Raw genomic sequence first — 14,676 nt, 5'->3', positions numbered from 1 at the left:
TAGGAATGAGAGTGGAAACCATTTAAGACTGGGCAGAGAGATAGTGGGATTTTGATGTGAAGAAAGGAAAACAAGTATTTAAGCTCCATAGGACTGCAGAGTTCACAGTAGGTAGTGGATGCATTGGATTTTGAATGTAGTAGGTGGATAGCCTCAGTTTCTAGAAGGGCTGAATATCAGACTAAGGAAACAAGACAATGGGCTTTCCAGCCACTGATGGTTTCAGAATAGAAGAATATTACACATTTAGAGGTGACATTAATAAGGATAGTTAAGGCAACTGTATGGGCACAAAGAATCTATAGTTGGTTGTTGGGAAAATAGGTAGGAAGAAGAGAATGTCAACCTCAGACAAGGTCTGTAGAACTGAGAGGTCTGGATGTACGAGATTTGAAAGAAATCAGGCTGCAGTGTCTCCAGATGCACTCCCAAATATTAAAGTGAAGATCGAATGGCATACAATTGTCAGTTATAAACAATCTGCCAAGAATCCAGGCTTGGAACAAAGCTTTGCATCTGACAAGGGAATGGAAAATACTAGCATCTCATGGATGAACAGAACTGTTTCGACTCATTGGGATTTGGAGGGACCTTCTTCCAACAAGCCTTAGTGGTTACTGGAGCACAGCATCAGAATCAGGAGAGGCGATGAAGCAGCATTTTCCAAGCTAATTATACTTCATAAATATTCATAAGCACTGCATCTCATGTTTGGCACTTTGTCTACAATGTATGTGAAATACAAACAAGGTCTGTAACAAAGTATCGCAAGATATTTTGTTTCCTGCTTTTTTGAAGCTTTAAAAAATAAATGTGTGAATATTTTCTGTGCAATACATGCAATATATTTATGTGCACACATAAATGATAAAAATGATATACAACATAGAATTCATTATTATATGTAAGTTTCAGTATGCATTATTAGCTGATACTAATTTAGAGAAATAGTTTAAGACAGAGTTGAAAGCGTACAGGAAAAAATAAAGCTATAAAGATTGAAAGTTTATCAGAGGGCTTGGTACTCAATTGCATTCTAATTTGTATTAGTTTTCTTCTTCCTATTATTTGGTAAATACAGTGACTGTTATGGAAGTGTAAAATTAGGAGATGAAGAATATATTAATTTACACAACAAAATATTTTAGATGTTTCAAGTCAGCTCTGACTTCTATACTTTCCTGATGGTATTGGGATGGAGTGGAGAAACAAATGAAAAGTCACTTATAAAGAAAAATGACCACTGCTGTGAGGAGAGCATCGTTGTCAGAGGAGGTTCTGTTGGGAAAGCCAGATGTAAAGGAGGAATCTAAGGTAAGTCACAGCTTATCAGGTTGGTAACACTGAGCTGCCCCTCCCCCTCCCAGATATTCTTCTAAACAAGCGACTTCATATTATTTTTTCCAGCTACTTCTATAATGGTCCTCAAGTAATCTTAGAGACACATTTTTTGAATTAATTGAGAGAGTTGCCTCTAAGAAGACACGCAGAATGTTTGTTTTTGTTTTTCTTTAAGGGGAATGGTAACTGACAATTTATCAGTATGGTTTAATTATCCAACATTTCCTCTTTACAAAATAACTTATTTTAGAAGACAAATTTTACATACTTTCAGAGGGATTCATTTGCCAAGGTCATATGTTAGCTTGCATGACTTCAAATTTAAAATATTTTCAGTGTTTTAAATGTACAGGATATATGTAAAGTTAGCGATTAATTTCATTGTGTTTATGTAATATACAAATCAGAAGAGCCTATATTTTGCTGTGTTAGACTACTATCAAAGTTCAGAGGTAATGTTCTCATTATAGTAAAGCAAATTCTCAGACAAAATGGTGGAATCTAGCCCAGTTTACATTTGAAAATACAATTTTTGAAACTATTTTTCTAAAATATTCAATGCACCTCTTATGAAACTAGGAAAGTTGATGGGTAGGGTTGGGTTGGGAGAGATGGGAGAGACTGAAGAGACAGGTAATATGGACCACCTTATGAATTGACATGTGGAAGGGTAATTCCTTTGTATAACTACTAAAAGCTAATAAAAAACCTTAAAAATGTGTGCATGATGCTAATTAACATATTAAATTAAAAGGTAATTATGAAAAATCACCCCCCTTTGTGCAAAAAGTACTTGTAGAAGAAAGGGTATGGGCAAACATACCAAAATATTATAATTACTTGTGATTAGTGGGATTATACACATTTTAAAACGTTTTAGCAGTGATTTATTTTAGTATAACAAGGTAAAGTAGGGGAATATGGAGATGTGATAAACAGCTCCTGTTCTCTATATAGGAAATGAGCATTAAAGACTGTCTATATCATGTCCTCCCTGTTGTCTGTATTTCCCATTGCATATAGTGGACGCGAGCAGCTTTTGCAACTATTATAAAGATTATATACAGTTTTAAAAAAAAGAAATTACTTTGTATCCATTTAAGTATATGGTGTCATATAAACTCCATGTTTAAAGTACCTCAGGTTACTAAAATGGAAGAGTGAAGCAGATATGAGCCAAGAAACAACTCAAAAAAGATGTCCATGGTCAGAAGTCTGTCGAAAAACTGCAGCTTCCTGACATTGCTCAGGGTATCCTAGGATCCTGAGGGATTGGTGAGTCTGTGGACGACTGGATCCAACTGAGCACACAAAGGAGACTCAAGGATGAAGTACAAAACCAGCCAAATTGCTTATGAGAACTGGAACTTGTGACTGAGACTGTGACTGTGAAGCTTTAGTTTGATGGAAACACCAAGTAATCCTTAGATTTCTCCCAGTAAAGTATGTGATCTATAACTTTTCCAGCCCCCACGGAAAGCACCGACCTTTCACAATGAGGCTGGATTGCGGCCTGCAGCTGCACATGAGAAGTTGTATAAGTGATCACTATGCCATGTCTTGATTTTGCGTAAAAGTCATGGAGACAATCTTAGTTTTCTATCTAGATAATGTCCAGAATCAAGGCCAACGTGATAGGATGGTCTCACTTCCCTGTTATTCTATTGCCAGGTGAAGTCTTAAGTAATAGCCAGAATGGTACCACCATCATTGATGCCTTGAAGGATATTAGTTCAAACTTACATTGTGTCACAGAACCATCCCAAGGAGCATTTGTGACCGTGATACAAACCCTGTGACTACATGTTTCAAGCCCTGAAATTTTAAATACATCTAATGCTGTGTCATAAACTAGAACTTGCTTCTCTGCTTCCAAGAGACTATTATTTAATTATTGACGCAAGTGAGTGTGATACCGCGTTGAGTGGGTTAATGCAGATCCTTTTTATACACAGACAATATTTTTCTATGAAGCTGATGTTCTACTGACATTTTTGTTTTTGCTATTGTGGGAATCATTTAGTACTTATATAAATTGCTGAGTTGCTAATGAAGAGGAAAAATGCTCACCATTTTGTGACACACTCAACTGTGATATCAAGTATGATTTCATATCACATTCCCACTAACACTACACTGTATAAAATGTAAATTACAAAATTACAGATATTAACAAGGAGCTAAATTACTATCTGAATTTCTAGCAAGAAATGGCTGACATAAAATACAGAATATAAGTGAATAAAGTTTGCAACTTGGCTGACACTGCACTTTATTATAAGCTTTGCAAACAATAGATAGTCTAATAGCAAAGCCACTTCTGTAGAAAATAAAGGCTGTAAAATCACCTTTTAGTGTTCTTAAGGTATTTTGGTTCATCCAATTACAGAAAAGCAAATTTAAATAGGGCATACTGAAGAGAATACATGGCTTTATTCCTCAACATATAGTAATTACAAATGCCATAATGTTTACTCAGACCATAGGAAGATTCACAGGGCTCTGTTCTGTCATTTATTAACTGACAGAGAGAGCATCAGACTTTCACAAGTACAAGAAGTAAGAAAAATGAGGGCACAAATCACTTCATCTTGTATGTGTAGAACCCATCATTCATGGAATGGCAAGCAAAGCTCTAAGAACATTTGTGTCAAGTTAAAAAGAAACAGTAAAGAAGGCTGGGAATGTGGCTCAAGTGGTAGAGTGCCTACCTGGTAAGCACCAAGTCTTGAGTTCAAACTTCAGTACTACCACAATAAAGTAAACACAAAACCAGTAAAGAGTGTAAATGTGGTGAAGCAACTGTCCTGGAAATTCCTAGGGAGGAATTGTGATGGGAACTGCTCTAAGTGAAATACATCTCATTCATCATGGCAGAAATTTAAAAGACAATGCTGACACTAGTGACATCCATGATGGCATATTATTACTGAAGACAGACTGGGAGAAGTACTAATTGAGAGCTTTTTGAAGGTCAATGCCCTTGGGGTGTGCCTTCAGAAGTGAGCCCAGTTAGGTCAGGGGCTTGTTGCTTAAAATTATGAGGGCTTCTTTGCAATGAAAAGAAATGTGTATCTATGATGACTCTAAAAATGAAATAAGGAAATGTAGAAACTCTTATTGGTGCAAAAGATTTCCTCCCCTGGTCCATTTTAAACTACTCTCTTTTTATTAGGACTGCTTTAAAAAATGCCTTAGTACCTGCATTTTAGTTAAAATACCGATTTAATAAAGAAATAATGCAAGCCTCAGATGAGAATAGAAGCAAATTTAAACACTTGAACTCTCTTATCAATATCCAGAATTAATCAACTTTGTGTTGTATTGCTCTTTAAACTGTGCTATTTGGATATAATTTGATAAGATTTTATTTAAAGTTCCACATTTCTATTTAAAGGATGGACCTGTAGTTTTTCTTGGTAATGTTGCTTTTTACAGGTATTTCTGTAAGGATTAGAGCAGCTTTTTCTGCTCTTTTTTTCTTCTTCTAAATTTGGTGGGGGTAAATGTTTTACTTAATAGATCCTTGGTTTTTATTGGACTGTGTTATTACATACTGTTTGATTCATTTAATGGTTATGAATCTACTCAGGTTTACTATTTTGTTTTGAATAAATTTTGATATAGACTTAATGGTCATTTCATCTCAGTAATTAAATTCATTTTAAATGAATCTGCTCAAGTTCTCTAGTACATTTCTATTGATTTTTCAGCCTATAGAATATGCAGAATTATGGTATCCCTTCTACTCTTAACCAGTTCATATGTGTGTATCTCTCTTTGTTTGCTTGATTATTTTTGTCATTTCTGTTTATTTGCCTGTTTACTCTAAGAATCAGCTTTCTGCTTTTCTCAACCCTGTCTAATGTTTTTTTCTACATCATTAATTTCAGCATCTGCATTTATTTCTTTCATTGTGCTTTTTCAAACTTCTTGAACAGAAACACGAGATAATTAGTTTTCGCTCTTAGCTTTTCCTAATGTCCCTATTTAAAACGATAAATTTTCCTATAGGCGTCACTTTATTTGCACCTGAACATTTGTGAAATTTTATGTGCATTCTGTTATTAAGTATTCAGCAACTTCAAATCCCATTTTTCCTTTGACTCCTGAATTATGGTGAAGTGGTTTTTTTTGTTTGTTTTTTGTCCTTTTAAAACTGGTTTTGGGCATCAATAGTGCATCAGTCCTTTGGAATTAACCTCGGATTTAGCTTCATTATGATCAATGTTGTCTAGGGTCCTTTGGGATCTTTGAAATTTGCTGATACTTGCTTATATTCATAGATTTATTGCTGTTATTTCATGAGTATTTTACCTAATGGGATATATAGAAAAATTACCTAATTGTTATAAAGTTCTAGGAGGCTATTAAGTCATCTCAACTTATGGTACTTACCAAATCTTTATCCTTCCTTCCTTCCTTCCTTCCTTCCTTCCTTCCTTCCTTCCTTCCTTCCTTCCTTCCTTCCTTCCTTCCTTCCTTCTTTCCTTCCTTCCTTCCTTCCTTCTCTCTCTCTCTCTCTTTCTTTCTTTCTTTTCTTTCTTTCCCTTCCTTCTCTCTCCCCCCCTCACTCCTTTCCTCCCTCCCTCCCTCCCTCTCTCTCTCTCTCTCTCTCTCTCTCTCTCACTTTCTTTCTTTTCTATTTGGTTTATAAATACAATGCTTCTTGATCAGTGTCACCTCTTTCAATATTCTCACTCCCTTTCAAGCCACCCTTTCCATTTACTGCTTTTAATTTTGTAGTCTATACACTGGATTCATGACTTCATTCTCTCCTAGGTAGCTCTCCTCATTTGTCTACCCCTTTCCCCTTGGTCCACCCCCTTGCAAATTTGCATTTCCTGGTGATGATTTTGTTGGGCTTGCTTTGACTTTGTCTTTCTGTCATGCTTCCATTTCTTTAACCTATTAAGGTTGGCCTCACTCACTATGCTTACTAGTCTGGCATGACACCACTGAGTCACAATACATAGTATTGTTTTTCAATGTTTATTTTTATGATAGACGATTGCTTCCTGCTCATGTGCATACCTGAGTTGTGACCTGTTTAATTGGAGGCTTATTGTTACTACTGAGTTCACAAGCTTGCACCCTAAATCCAAATCCCCTCCTATGGTGACATAGTCTCATGGATTTTTCTTTCCCAGCTAGCCTGGAACCACAATGCTCCCAATGACAGCCTCCCATGTAGTTTGAGATAGCAGGTCCATACCACTGGGCCACATGAGAGTTGAGAAGGGAACTAGTGAACATTTTGGCCCACGTTGTCCTGAAATTGTGAGCCTCCAGTGCTCAGCCTCCAAAGTTACTAGGATTACATGCAGGAGACACTAATGCACAGTGTGGCCTGTCAGTTTTTAAGAGCCTCCAAATTGTCTTTAGTTCCAGATAGTCATTAAGCATTTCCTAGGTCTCTAGTCTGCTAGAGCTGGCTGCCCCAATTTAGACCTGCCAGATTCTATACAGCAAGAGTCAACCTTTCTTCTTGTTTTGTTTGTTTGTTTGTTTATTGTTGTTGTTATTGGTGTCATTCCTGGAGCTTGAACTTAGACTCTGGGCTCTGTTGCTGAATTTCTTTTTGCTCAAGGATAGTGTTCTACCACTTGACCTATAGCAACACTTCGGGACCCAGACTTTCTTGCCCAGAGTGGCCTCGAACCATGATCAGATCTCAGCTTCTTGAGTAGCTAGGGTTACAGGCATAAGTCACTGGCACCCAGGCTAATTCTCAACCATTGTGTGTCTCTGTGTATCATCTAGGTATGAGCCATATCCCATTTTTGTCAAAGAGGACTGCACAGTGGATGGTAACCTCATAGTCAAGTGTGTTTAAGTGTGTTCTGTGACATTCATATAAGTAAATTGCCTAATGCCACAATTCTCAGAGCAGTAGGTGATGCAGGACTGTGTGTGTCCTATTGTTTTTGTTCCCTGGAGAACTCTAATACCATTATTTTTATTCTTCTAAAACTGAACTTGATGTTTAATCTGAAAAAAAAAAAACCTTTTAACTGCCTCCTTTTCATGTTTCTACTCTCTAACTTTTTAGTCCTTTGGTTTGTAACTCTATGCATTAATAATTATTATCCGTACAATGCATCTTTAAGTTCTTTCATAGTTCCTTTTTTGGATGCTTCTTGTCTCTTTATTCTCCATGTTCTTTGATTTTTGCTGACATTCCTTTAAATAAATGTGATGGTAGTTCAGTGAATGGGGTAGATTTTTTAGTAGTTCAGAGCTTCCTATTGCGTTATTTATTTCCTGACCTGCCACAGAAGAGTAAATTTTCAAATATCTAGTTTATTCTTTTCACATTTGACCCCAAGAAAGAGAGAGATCTTTTTGAGGCTTCTGTGGATTTCGCTTCTCTTCATACTGATAATGAATACTGAGAAGTTGTGTTCAAGGGCAATTCACATAGTTATTAGAATACAAGAGTCGGTACTTTGAACATTAATTTCTTTTTCTGTATCCTCATCATGCTTCAGGTTATTTAGAAGACTATGTTTTACTTATGCTTACTATTGTTTCACTGAGAAAATGCATTAATTTCAAATTGCCTTTTATTTCTCTGTATTTTATATTGTTTTCCTAAAAGCAAATGAAAAATACCCTACCAAAAATTTCTGGAATCACAACTTCCAAGAAATAGGGTTTGTTGTGGCAAATAACTTGAAGTTGGAAACATACGGGAAATATTGAAGGCCACTGTAATGGTTAGTTTGTGTCAATTTGTCAGTGGGTGCCCAGACCACGCATTCTTACTGAAGGGTCTGTGAGGGAGTTTCTGGGTTCCAGGTATGTCTGAGCATCTTTTCATCCACAAGGGAACAGCCAGAATCAAAGACTGAAGGACGTGAGCTAGAAAACCTCATCTCATCTTTTCTGCCTTTGTGACTGGAATTTATACTACAGATGCCTTGTCAGGCTTTTGAACTAGAACTGAACCAGATTACTGACGATCCTGGGTTTCTAGCTGGCAAGTTGTGGAATAACTCAGCCTCCATAATCATGTGAACTAATGCCTCAAAAATCAATCAACCAATCAATCTATCTATCTATCTATCTATGTATCTATCTATCTATCTATCTCTACCTTAGAATTATGTAGTCTACCATCTATATATAATTATTACCTATATAGATGGGATCTACCTAATCAATCATCTATGCAATCTATGATCTATGTGCTAGCATCTATATGCCATCTATTATCTATCTAGCACCTATCTAATCATCTTTAGTTTCAATTTGTTCTGTTTGTATGGATAACCTTTTGTTAGTCTGGCTTACATATATATGAATGTCTAGTGAAGAGTTAGCTAAAAGTTGACACAACTGAGAGTTTTAAGGGACATTGTGGATAGGTATATAAACAAGACAGAAATGGAGACAGAGAAAGTTTAAGTCAATGAGAGTAACTCCAAGATGAAGAAAAGGGACAAAAAATAAATACAAGGGTAAATTATTAGGAATAAGAATAATGCTAAAGGAGATACTAAAGGAAAAATAACATAGGAAGAAAACCAGTCTGGTACTGGCAGAAAACAGGCAGACAATAGGCAAAATAGAAGGTTCAAAAATAAGTTTATACATTATAGTTAATGAATCTCCATATTCCATTATTTAAAATGTGTCACCTTTTTTCTCCCCTTCTTTCATCAAAAAGAAATATTAAATACAGAGATTGAATGTAGGGAAACAAACACTATGTAGGACTTTTATTATCTTACATTTATAGAAAAATAGTATTAATTCTTGAATTATTTCTTAGTTTTTAAACAGCATTTCATCCTTACAGTTAAAGAAATTATCATTAAAAGACTAGTAGCTACTATTCTTTATATAAGAATACTATACAATAAGCTGCAATTGAATATAACCTCTCCTAACTTATAATGGATGAACTAATTACAGGTTTTCTTTCAATTTTATTCTTAATTATCTGTATGAGATAAGTATACTTAAGTACATTTTTTGAATTTTATTTTGGTGTAAAGGCATTGTACAGAGGGGTTGCAGTTACATAAGTAAAGTAATGAGTACATTTCTTGTTACCCACTCCTTCATTTTTCTCCCAACGATGAAGTTGTTTCCAAAATATGGTCTCCATTTTGCTTAGAGGTGACTTCTACCTTATATTGTGTCTTTGCCTCTGTTATTTCAATGCTTTTTGTTTTCTTAGTGGTAATTGGTTGTTTTATTGCTTATCTATTAGGTCTTTTTTTCTGTGCTGCACATACTCCCTTTGTTCCTTTTATTTTTTTCTTTCTAATTCATTATAAACATTCTTTCCAAAGCTAAACACAAATGACTACAGAACTCTCTTCTACTGCTTCCATTGAGTACTTTTATAGATAAGTTATAAACTTAATCTGACTCTTTTCTCTTTATCTATAATGCTAACAATAATACCAGCTCTTACATTTACAAGTTACCAGGTAATTGCCCAACTGAATGTTAGACAAATATATTCCTTTTCCAGAAAAATAAATAACTATAGTGTAATATCCTCTTAAAATTAAAGCCACAAAACATATTCCAATACACTATTGGAGAGAAATATATATTTAGTCATTGAATAAAACTGTGATTCTCTTTAGATTGTACTTTTTCAGGCATTTGATTATTTTTACACAGCTTATGGAAAGAAAGAAAGGAATAACAATAAAGATGAATGGCTGAGAACTCATCATTGAGGCTAGACTATGAGGTGAGGTCATTAATGGTAAGGAGCTACTTCTTACTGTTAGTATCTTTGTGTACTTATTAGTCATCATGAAAATGAGGTTTCCTATGAGTAAAATGTAGTAATATTTTATAAAATTACTAAATGTGAGTGAAATTAGATCTCTTTGAAATTAGATCTCTTTAGCATGACATTTTGGAGGAAATTTATGAAGTTGAAGCAATGAGACTCAAGATTTGCATTGACACAGAAGACTGAAAGTAGGCTCCAAGTACCTAAATGCAGAAGGAATCCCATTTCTTCACTCACTCAGGAGTAAACAAATTATGCCAGACATTGAGGTAAATGCTGAAGATGATCATGCAAAAAGCATTAGATTAGATGACAATGGTGAACCTGAAAATTAGGGTCTGTAACAATATAATATTGTCTATAAGAAAATAGATGAAAACTTAGGTGAGATTTGAAAACTACTCCTATGGAAGGAAAACTGTGCCTAGGGAAATTTTGCAATGATTTTTGTCACTATCTTGAATTAAAAAAATAAACAAAATATAAAGTGTGAGTTGAATTCATTATGAGGGGAAAATGGTAGTATTTCCAGATAAAATATGATATTGTCATCATGGTTACAATATAAGGATACATTTTTTTCATTTAACTCACTAAGAGCTAACAAATATTTTCTTCAATATTGTAGCAAAGATAATATTGATCTGTGTCTTGAATGCCATCATATATTTACATTATAATCTAAATCAAATATCCAAACTGGACTTACCCCAAAGTTTTAGTACACATTTGGAGAGTCTGTATGAAGAATGTCAAAAAGATAGTTCTGAACATTTTACCTCCCAGTTTACCTCTTGTGAGATAGCTTTTATCCTAAAATAGTGTTACCAGAAACTACTGGACATCTTATTTGTAAAATGTCGCTTAACATAAAAGTGATGATTTGTCACTCCTGAAGATAATTAAGTAATAGGATATAACTTAGGATCAAAAACTCTAAAATGTTAGTTCCACACGCACTTTTAATAATGACCATAGCCTAAGGTAAAGAGATTTTCAGTCCACCAAATTACAATATATAGTTTAGAAATACATAATCTGTTTTGTAGAAAGTACACTGGGTGGTCAAATTTTATATACACCAAAACCTAAGTGTGATTATTAACAGTAGTGTTCATTTTCAAGGCACTTATTATTACTGATGACATGTGAACTCCTGGTGATAAATTTCTTCCTGGAGTATTTTATTTGCCTGTTTTTGTTTTGTGAGCTATGCCACAAATCTGCTTGACATCTGTAATGATTTCAGGCCCCTGACAATGATAAGTAGTGGCTGACTGAGAAGAGAGTTTTGCTATGCTTACAGCATATTGAGGATTTATTTTGGGATAAAATTTAAAAGAGACCTTCAAATATATGTCAAGACGAGTATTCTCATTGACTAGCATTTTTAGAGATCACTTAAATTTGAAATTTTAGCTTAGGAAATTTTTTTAAGATTGGCTTCTCTACTAGTGTCTTACCATACTACCAGTTTCTTACCAGTGTTGTAGCTTCCTGGGCCAAAGCTTTGGCTCCGTTGGCAATTTTCTCAGCTTCATCAATGTAATCCTTAATGTTGCTATAAGCTTTGAAAGCTGCGGTGGCATTGAAGGAGATGTTTTTAGCCTCATCAAGGATTCTGGTAGATTGAATGAAAAAAAAAATAGAACTTCATAGCAGCTAGAACTCAAATGAAGTACAATCTAGTTATGCTAAATATGGTTTCCACATGGTTATGGCTAATCCAATTAGAATAATTACAAATCATAATGAAATACCTACTTATTTTACTGTGTTGTATATCTAAATTACCACTCTTTAACAAGTCTGCTATAAAAATGGCCAGTAAGTCATGAAAACTTATTATATCCCCCAAATCCTCTTGCAAGTATGTACATCAGGTAAGTGTTTGCGGTGAGATAATCCTGAACATTATTTGGGAAGCACACAGTAAGTTTCAGAGCACTTGTGACACATTAATAGAATATATTTCACAAAATCTCGCAGCAATAAGTGCACCATCACAGAAGATGAAGAAACCTCAGGAGGTTAAATCATACACTATAGTTCACAGGCTTCACATATCCCTAGTGGAGGGCTAAGAATTCTTTGTTGTAACATCAACTTATCTGACCTTTTCTGCTTGACTCAGACATATACTAGTTATTGCAAATAAGGGAAGCCATGGGACCTAAGTTTCTTTGGGCCTGGCTTACTTCACTTAATATAAGTTTTCCAAGTCTTTCCATTTCCTAACAAATGGGGCAATGGCATTCTTTCTGATGGAGGCATAGAATTCCATTGTGCATATATACCACATTTTCCTGATCCATTCATCTACTGAGGGGTATCTGGGTTGGTTCCTTATCTTAGCTATGGTAAATAATGCTGCAATAACCATAGTTGTGCTGGTAGCTTTAGTGTGGTCTTGTTTGTGATCATTTGGATAAATGCCCAAAAGTGGGATTGCTGGGTCATAGGGGAGCTCTATGTGGAGTCTTTTGAGGAACCTCCATACTGCTTTCCAAAGTGGTTGAATAAGTTGATGTTAGGGGAATGAACCCCAAGATAAGTATTCAAATGCTTTTTTTTCTTTCATGCAATTGTTTCTAACATATTTATAAGATGATTTCTATGTTGCTTTGTATGTCCCTCCTCCACCGTATAACCCTTGCTTTCACTGTACTTAATGTTGGTATAATTTGTGGAGGGGAAGAGTAAAAACAAATTGTTTAACTAAGGATACAGGTGGACTCATTGCAACAATGAGATGTACAAGTTGTTATGTCAAAAAACAAACTTTACAACTTTGGTGGGGGTGGAGGGAGGATCGGGTGGGGAGAGATGGGAGAGTATGGGAAGGGATGGGAAGGGGAAACAAAGAGGAGGCAACAATGCTTGATAGGAAATGTACTTGTTATCTTGCCCATGTAATTGTAACCCTTCTGTACGATATTCTCACAGTTTAAAAAAAAAAAGTAAAATAAAAAAAAGAATTCCTTGCTGTTCCACCTACCAAACTTAAATGGCAAAACTGTGGCCAGGCACTGGTATCTCATACTTGTAATCATAGCTACTCGGAAGGCTGAGTTCTAAGATCTTGAAGTCAGATCAAGCAGTCACATTTATGAGATTTCTGTCCCCCATTGACCAGCAGTAAGCTGGAATTAGGTATGTGGCTAGAGTGCTAGAGTGTCAGACTTGGATAAAGCAAAGCAAGAAAGAGAGGCCCTGAGTTCAAGGCTCAGTGCTAGCACGCACACACACACACACACACACACACACACACAGAGGAATTGTGCAATGTAAATCCATATTTTTAAACAATAAAATTTCTTTTGCTTCAGTGAGTATCAAGTATGAGAATATAGCCTTGCACATGATTTCTAATATAGACTTATTTGGAGAACTTATACTCAAGCCAATTTCCTGTTTTTATTGTGTCCACCACAAAAGTATAGGGAAAATATGTCACTTCTACATAGAATTGGCTGTTTGCCAATCGAACACTCCATTTCCTCGCACCTTTTTCTCCTCTAACCTATGCAAGAATCCCAGAATTATGAGTTTCTATTCAAAGGAAAATATGTAATATCTTCCTGGAGTTCAAAAAAAAAAACAAAACACTGAAATTTCATGTCTAGATTCTTATGTTCAAAGGGCACCTTTTAATTGTAAATTGTTTTGATTCCAATAAAGTTATAAAACTGAAATTTGAAGCAGAACGTGTTTATAGGTTATTATTTAAATGCTAATAAGCGGGCAACCACTGTGCTTTCTAATAAAGAACAAAAAATACTTTTCTAAATATAGCCTAGGGTCATGTTCACTTCCTAACAAGCCCTGTTTGAATCTACTTTTAACTTGCACTTAGCTGCCTTTGAATCCACTTTTAACTTGGACTTTCCAGTAGAGCTTTGCCTACGCTCTTCTCATTAGTATCTTCCATAGAAAGATAACATAGCTCTTTTGTTCATAATTACAGGAATTGAGACTTGAAAGTGATTGCTCTACCATTTCTGCTTGTCAAAACTGTTGGTCAAACATGAAGAAACACAGACATTTCCAATTACAAATGACATACCCGTCAAGTATAGCAGATGAGTCATTCAACTGAGCAGCGTGGCTCTCAGCCCGGGATACGTTCTCAGCAAGATTTCTGTCCTTTATTTCTTGGGAGAGGTCATCTATTTTATCTTTAAGCTCTTCAGACATTGGTGGCAATTTAGTTTGAATGTCTTCAACATACTGATAAGTAGAGAGAAGGAGAGGGCATTTTTTAAAAGCAAATAAATCCAAGCCTTCTTAAATTTATTAATTTCTCTCTGGGAGACCTAATTACACACACTATTTTTTATGAAACTTAGAATTTACTTGCATAGCAAAAAAGCAAATAGTGAATAAAAGCTGTTCTTTAATAAAAAGAATTAGCGACTTTATGGAGCCAATTTATAGCAGAGAATCTATCTTTTTTTTTAAAAGGTTACTTCCTAGCTATATATGTATAAATGACAGTCATTTAGGATCTTTTACACCATTTGCATTTCTATTACTTCATAGCACTGTGAAATGCATTAGATAGTATACTA

The 14,676-nt window shown here is 35.2% G+C and overlaps 1 protein-coding gene across 1 annotated transcript in view; it reads right to left on the bottom strand.

Annotated features, from left to right (window-relative positions):
• Window positions 1–14,676, bottom strand: part of Lama2 (laminin subunit alpha 2) — a 556,565-nt gene that overhangs the window by 83,222 nt on the left and 458,667 nt on the right. Inside the window, exons 40-41 of the mRNA XM_042696100.1 lie at window positions 14,172–14,335; window positions 11,588–11,726 (exon numbers count right to left, since the gene is read on the bottom strand). Coding sequence (XP_042552034.1) covers window positions 11,588–11,726; window positions 14,172–14,335 — 303 coding nt within the window. The remainder of the gene's footprint in view (window positions 1–11,587; window positions 11,727–14,171; window positions 14,336–14,676) is intronic.

The sequence above is a fragment of the Dipodomys spectabilis genome, unplaced genomic scaffold (genome assembly GCF_019054845.1).
Source record: "Dipodomys spectabilis isolate Male_0828 unplaced genomic scaffold, ASM1905484v1 ptg000001l, whole genome shotgun sequence".
Taxonomy (NCBI): Eukaryota; Metazoa; Chordata; class Mammalia; order Rodentia; family Heteromyidae; genus Dipodomys; species Dipodomys spectabilis.
This window is presented reverse-complemented; position numbering and strand designations above follow the sequence as displayed.